Source organism: Notolepis coatsorum (genome assembly GCF_963971535.1).
Source record: "Notolepis coatsorum genome assembly, chromosome: 14".
Lineage (NCBI taxonomy): Eukaryota > Metazoa > Chordata > Actinopteri > Aulopiformes > Paralepididae > Notolepis > Notolepis coatsorum.
This window is the reverse complement of record NC_140178.1, coordinates 81,381,016-81,388,515: the sequence shown is the minus strand read 5'-3', so window position 1 is coordinate 81,388,515 and position 7,500 is coordinate 81,381,016. Positions and strand designations below refer to the sequence as shown.

At 45.2% G+C, this 7,500-nt stretch overlaps 1 protein-coding gene across 1 annotated transcript in view; it reads left to right on the top strand.

The window, feature by feature from the left end:
- LOC311240583 (voltage-dependent T-type calcium channel subunit alpha-1I-like) overlaps nt 1-7,500 on the top strand; it is a gene marked incomplete at its 3' end in the record, with an annotated part of 344,683 nt that overhangs the window by 3,553 nt on the left and 333,630 nt on the right. The window contains 1 exon segment of the mRNA XM_084329158.1: nt 5,944-6,077. Within this exon segment, the coding sequence (XP_084185284.1) occupies nt 5,944-6,077 (134 nt within the window).

The window sequence follows — 7,500 nt, the reverse complement described above, 5'->3', positions numbered from 1 at the left end:
GCTTTGCAACCTAGTCATCATTTAATTCGGGGTAAACTATCGTTAGCCACGCGGAGCTAACATTGGTCCACATATACACAAACACACAGAGAGAGAGAGAGAACAGCAGGCTGACTGCAGTGTCAATGACCTGCACATTTTAAAGGTTTGGTTAGTACAATATAGTACATAGTAGTACTCAGTGTGTAGAGTACTCAGTGTGTATAGGGTAGGAGGCAGGGTAGGAGGCAGGGCAGGAGGCACGGTAGAAGGCAGGGCAGGAGGCAGGGCAGGAGGCAGGGCAGGAGGCAGGGCAGGAGGCAGGGCAGGAGGCAGGGCAGGAGGCAGGGCAGGAGGCAGGGCAGGAGGCAGGGTAGGAGGCAGGGCAGGAGGCAGGGTAGGAGGCAGGGTAGGAGGCAGGGTAGGAGGCAGGGCAGGAGGCAGGGCAGGAGGCAGGGCAGGAGGCAGGGTAGGAGGCAGGGGAGGAGGCAGGGCAGGGGGCAGGGGAGGAGGCAGGGCAGGAGGCAGGGCAGGAGGCAGGGCAGGAGGCAGGGTAGGAGGCAGGGTAGGAGGCAGGGCAGGAGGCAGGGTAGGAGGCAGGGGAGGAGGCAGGGCAGGAGGCAGGGGAGGAGGCAGGGTAGGAGACAGGGCAGGAGGTAGGGTATGATGCAGGGCAGGAGGTAGGAGGCAGGAGGCAGGGCAGGAGGCAGGGCAGGAGGCAGGGTAGGAGACAGGGCAGGAGGCAGGGCAGGAGACAGGGCAGGAGGCAGGGTAGGAGGCAGGGGAGGAGGCAGGGCAGGAGGCAGGGCAGGAGGCAGGGGAGGAGGCAGGGTAGGAGGCAGGGCAGGAGGCAGGGCAGGAGGCAGGGCAGAAGGCAGGGTAGGAGGCAGGGTAGGAGGTAGGAGGTAGGAGGTAGGAGGCAGGGCAGGAGGCAGGGTAGGAAGCAGGGTAGGAAGCAGGGTAGGAGGCAGGGTAGGAGGTAGGAGGCAGGGCAGGAGGCAGGGTAGGAAGCAGGGTAGGAAGCAGGGTAGGAGGCAGGGTAGGAGACAGGGGAGGAGGCAGGGTAGGAGACAGGGGAGGAGACAGGACAGTCCAAACAACATAAACTCAAACATGTGATGTATAATTCGGCTCAACGAAAAGAGGCCATCAAAAATCAATTGGAACTTGAAAAATGTATATTAAAATTGGAATCTGAATGTAAACGTTCCTGGGCTAATAATTTGGCAAAACAACTAGATGCCGCCCGTTCAGCTCTAGACCAACTTCTGACAAAACAAGCTAAGTCCACCAGCTACGCTGCAAATCACCAGTTCTATGAATCGGGAAACAAACCAGGTCGACTTTTGTCTCGACTGGCTAAAGGTAAACAGAATTCTAACACAATAACCTCCCTCAAAGATGACAACGAAGTTAGCCCCTATCACCTCTAAGGATATAAATAGAATTATGAAATCCTTTTATCAAAAGTTATACTCTTCAGAGTGTGGAACCTCTGACTTGCAGAGGAAAAACGTTCTTGATAAAATAACATTTCCATCACTATCTGAAGAACACAGAGAGTCTCTCTGTAAAGATATAACAGAGGAAGAAATACTCAAAATGATAAAAACCCTTAAAGGGGGTAAGGCCCCAGGCCCGGACGGTTATGGCCCAGAATTCTATAAAAAAATGAGTAAGGTTATAGTCGGACCTCTGAGAGAGATGTATGCAGACTCATTACAAAGAGGCAGTCTTCCCCAAACTCTGAACTTGGCTAATATATCTCTCATCCTTAAAAAAGATAAACCAGCCGACGTGTGTGGCTCTTATAGGCCCATTAGCTTGATAGCGGTGGATAGTAAAATACTCTCCAAATTATTAGCAAGGAGGATAGAGGGACTGCTGCCTCTGATAATAAACCCAGACCAGACAGGTCTTGTACAAGGCCGACACTCCATTGCAAACGTGAGGCGGTTACTGAATGTTATACAGTACTCTAATCAGCTGAAACACAAAGCGCTAGCAGTGTCACTCGACGCGCAGAACGCTTTTGATAGAGTAGAATGGCGGTACCTGTTCGATGTCATGGAGAGATATGGACTTGGAGGGGATTTCCTTAAGTGGATTCAAACCATCTACCACTCTCCCATGGCCTGTGTCCTTACCAATGGTACCTGCTCTGAGCCTTTCCCCTTGGCAAGAGGCACAAGGCAAGGGGACCCCCTAAGCCCATTACTGTTTGCCGTAGCACTCGAACCGCTAGCAGAGGCTATCCGGTGTCATCATGAAATTGAGGGGGTCTCACTCACGACAGGGGGCACCCCCCACAAAATAGCTCTATATGCAGATGACATTATACTGTTTCTGTCCTCCCCGAAGAGGTCAGTGCCTACTGTCCTGTCAATTGTTAAAGACTTCGGCGCTATCTCAGGCTACAAAATTAACCAACGTAAATCTGAGGCAATGCCAATAGGAACCCTGACCCAATCAGACATCCCAGATAATTTTCCTTTTAAATGGACTACGTCAGGATTCACATATCTTGGCATTAAAGTCTCTCCCAACTTAAAAGATATGGCACGTCTGAATCTGGCCCCAGTCACCACAGCGGTTAAGAGAGATCTGGAACGGTGGCATGACCTCCCACTATCGGTCATGGGACGGGCGAGTCTAATAAAAATGAACATTCTACCCCGCCTTCTATACCCCTTACAAATGCTTCCCATATGGGTATCCAAAAAAGATGTTAAAGATCTGGAGAAGGCTTTTTCTAAGTTCATTTGGCATGGAAAGAGACCCAGGCAAAGATTTAAAATCTTGCAGCTACCAACCAGTAAAGCGGGCCTTGCCATGACAAATATACTCTTCTATAACTGGACCTGTCACGCTCGTTACATCTGGGAATGGCTACAAGCCTATCTACACAATAAGAACTGTGTGGACTCGTGGGGCTGCTCACCAAACTCACTATGGGCACTGGTAACCGGTAATAAAGATAAGATTCATAGGGAGATACGAGGCAATCCAATTATCTATAACTCTATCAGAGTGTGGCGACAGATTACCATCTACACAGGGAGAGGAGACCTAAGATCATTGCTAATACCAATCTCTAGCAACCATGAATTTGGACCTGGGCGCAGTTCGGCCATCTTTAAGACCTGGCACTCACTAGGGCTTCGTTTATTGGGGGATCTGTTTAGGGATGGTGTGTTGATGTCGTTTCAGCAACTGCAAACACAATTTAACCTCCCAAGAGAAACTTTTTTTGGTTTCTTGCAAATACGACATTTTATTAACTCACTACAGCTGCCAACGCCAATGGGCTCCCTTTACAGTAAAACAGAGAACTTCTTATCCAACTGTAGTAAGGTATCACATTTCATCTCAGCGTTTTACTCACTGCTGTACTCACTGGACTCACAGGAGTTACCATCCCTCCACAAATGGGAAAGAGATTTTAACAGTGAATATATTGAAGACGACTGGCAGGAGGCCATTGACTCAGTTAAAAAGGTTTATACTTGTAACAGACTAAGAGAAACACAATATACAATTCTTCACAGATTACACATCACACCTGTGTTACTAAACAAAATGGACCGTTCAATATCTCCATTATGTTCGAAATGTCAAACAGATCTGGGCACCTACTATCACTACTTTTGGGAATGTAAGTGTATATCCAGGTTCTGGGGCCAAGTGGCACGCGACATTTTCAAGGTGAAAATAAAGAAAGATCCGGGAGCTTTTTTTACTGGGACTCCCATCAAAGGAAATTAATTTGACACCCTTACAATTCAAACTATTTGATAAACTTCTGCTTTCAGCCCGGAAATGCATTCTGATAAACTGGATTAAGGATAGGCCTCCATCCATACAGATGTGGTACAGAGAGATCTTCGGTGTGCTACCCCATGAAAGACTCTGTGCAATGCATAGAGGCAACGACGCTCCCTTTCAGGATGTGTGGGCCCCACTATTGGACTACTTTCCTGCTACAATTTCTCAGATCCTTCTAAAGGCCCAATGCCCCATTGTATGGACAGACTTTGGATAGAAAAAAATAATATATGTATATATATGTATGCCTACATGTGAATGGGCTCGAGGCAAGTGCAGTACTGTGCAGTGCCTGTCTGGGTTAGATTTCCTTTTTTGCTTGTATTTCTTTTGTATCTGTTTTTGCTGGCATATGATGTGGATGACGGCATAGATGAACTGGAGGACCCCCCCCCCCCCCCTTCTGTCCCAATGTGTGTTTTGTAATGTAAGTAACTGTATGTGAAAAATCTTTAAAAAAACCAATAAAAATATCAAAAGAAAGTCTCTGGCATCTCTTTACAAGATGCCATAGTGAATCTATTGTCATTGATATACATATGCATTTAAAACATTTATTAATCAAATGTCATCATTGCCCATTGAAATAAGCCCCACCCCTTTCATATCTCATGAACCGTTTGTTATACAGACTTATGGGTGTAAGTGTCAATGACCTGCACATTTTAAAGGTTTGGTTTATATAGTACATAGTAGTACTCAGTGTGTAGAGTACTGAGTGTGTATAGTGTATATAGTAGGGCTCAGTGTATATTGTACATAGTATTACTCAGTGTATAGTACATAGTTGTAATAATGTAATAGGAATAATGTGGGGAGATCTATGTTTGGCCCGTCTACTGAGCGCACCTTTCTAGTTGTCTATGGAGCCGCTCCAGACTCTACCTCTATACCTGATGACATCACAAGTTTAAGTCTTACTTCTCTGGTTTCTGGCTTTATGAGAGAGTAGCTCTCATGTTCACAAATCTTTATAGAACTGTGTAGGCCATGGAAATAACATATTGGAATTCTTAATTTGGGTGTAGTTCCCCATTAACCTGTGACAATAAATTCTCAGGTTAGAGTCATATTTCTGGTTATTTTAATTGCCCACAGTATGAGCACTGGGAATCAGTGGTTTGATAGAACACACCAACTCAGACAGCCATGCACACTCACAGAGTTCACACGCACTGTCAAGTTCATCATGTAATTTGTCTCCATTAACTGATAATGAACAATATGCAAATGCGCAAACAAACACTGTAACACACACACACACACACACACACACACACACACACACACACACACACACACACACACACACACACACACACACGCACACACTAACAGATTTGTCATATGAAGGGTGCTTACTACTAGATACACAATCGGTCTCCAATCTGTACACAGGTTATTACATCCATTAAGAATCTGTTTGAAGAGGAGACAAGTGTTTTCATTGGTCTGCACATCCGGTGAACCAATCGTGCACTTACCCTAATCAGCCTGAAAGTTGCTGCTTCAGATACATTTTTGTATGTGCTTTGTGGACTGGGAAGGAAATTAGAAGAGTGGTTAGGGGGTTTGACGTGTGTGTGTGTGTGTGTGTGTGTGTGTGTGTGTGTGTGTGTGTGTGTGTGTGTGTGTGTGTGTGTGTGTGTGTGTGTGTGTGTGTGTGTGTGTGTGTGTGTGTGTGTGTGTGTGTGTGTGTGTGTGTGTGTGTGTGTGTGTGTGTGTGTGTGTGTGTGTGTGTGTGTGTGTGTGTGTGTGTGTGTGTGCGTGCGTGCGCACGTGTGTGTGTGTGTGCACGGGCGCATAAGAGATTCAGTTTGTTAGTGTACACTCTTTTGTTTGCTTTGTGTGTGTGTGTCTGTCTGTCTTTCAATGTCTGTGGTGTGTCTATTAATTATGCTGTATTGTGTCCTGAATAAAGAACAGTTTTTATGCAGTAACAAAGAACAACCTGCAAAAAAGATTGATTGAATGATTTGTTTAACACAAAGTATTTTCATCCTTCTCCCCTATCTATCTATCTATCTATCTATCTATCTATCTATCTATCTATCTATCTATCTATCTATCTATCTATCTATCTATCTATCTATCTATCTATCTATCTATCTATCTATCTATCTATCGCTCTCCTCCCAGCTCTTTGATGCGTTAATCTACACATTCTTTGCGTTGGAGATGGTGGTGAAGATGGTGGCCCTGGGCATCTTTGGCAAGCGCTGTTACCTGGGCGACACGTGGAACCGGCTGGACTTCTTCATCGTCATGCTGGGGTAAAACACTCATCAATGCTGTTCACTCTACACACCCTGCTCACTTCCGCCGCTGTCTCTTCCTGTATCTGAACTTCGTGTCTTGTGTGGATATTCCCAAATAGAATACATAATACATAAGCAAAAGAATACTGCTTAGCAAGCTCATTATCCTCATAACAAAGACAACTGTAACCAAATAGAACAAGGGCATGGTGTTTTTCATTCGAAATATATGGACTTCAAAGGCTAATATATTCCCCTCTACACAGTGTCACAAGCTCAGTGCTGCATGGCGCTGGTCTTACACTGGCCTAATTTCCACAGATGCCAAGGGAAGTTGATTACCTCGTCCTTGTTGTCTAGACCTGAAGAATTTATTGTCCTTGCCTGCTGTAATAACAAAATGGTATTATGCGGTTTCCAATTAACCTACTCTAGATACAGCCACGGAGATGTGACCATGTTGTGAGGCGTTTATGAATGGTAACACATGGCAACCATTTTCCTTCCTATAGTAGACAGGTGGGTTGTCCTCAGTCTCCTCAGGAAAAAGAGACACTGGTGAGCTATCTGATGTGTTGAACTTGAAGCTGGAGACACGTTCAACCTCCGTGCCATTGATATGGATGGAGGCATGCGTGCCAGCTCTTCCTGAAGTTTACGATGAGCTCCTTGGTTTTCTTGGTGTTGAGGGCCAGGTTGTTGTCGGTGCACCATGCTGTCAGATGCTGGACCTCCTCCCTATAGGCCGACTCGTCGTTGTTTTTGATGGCCCACCACCGTTGTGTCGTCTGCAAACTTTATAATGGTGTTGGTGCCATGTACAGTTTAAGTTTGTTTAAGTTTGTTTATTTATTTTTTACCCAGGGACAGTGCACATTAACACTTTCCATGCCACGGGTCCGGTGCCCCGGAACCCTGTTGCGTGTCACCACCCACTTCAATGATAGAGCTCTCATATTTGCGAACGCATAAACTATATCTTAAACTATGTGTATAATATGGCCATCACTTATCAATGACTTGTTTGCAGTCAACATTGTCAAAACGGATTGTTTTTTAATCGGTTCATTTCCGTTTTATACCATTTGAATTTATACTCGTTTTATGAAAGTTCCAGAACATTTCAGAAAATTCTGTGATAATCGCCCTTTACTGGAATATACTGGAATACACAAAAAAAGTTGTAATTTTTCTGCCTATTTATGAATCGTTTTCAAATAAACTAGATTATCGATAGTATATGTGTACTTATGCATGCTATAGAAGCGGGCCATGCCAAGACTGGTAAAATAGATTCCTTACCTCAGATCAGATGTTCTCCAAAAAGATGATTCCAATTCCTGATCGCCATTCCAAATATCGATCGCGTTTATTGATCCAACGCTGGGTACTGTAAACACACATTCTCCGCTGTTCTGCGGCTCGGCAATGACTTTGA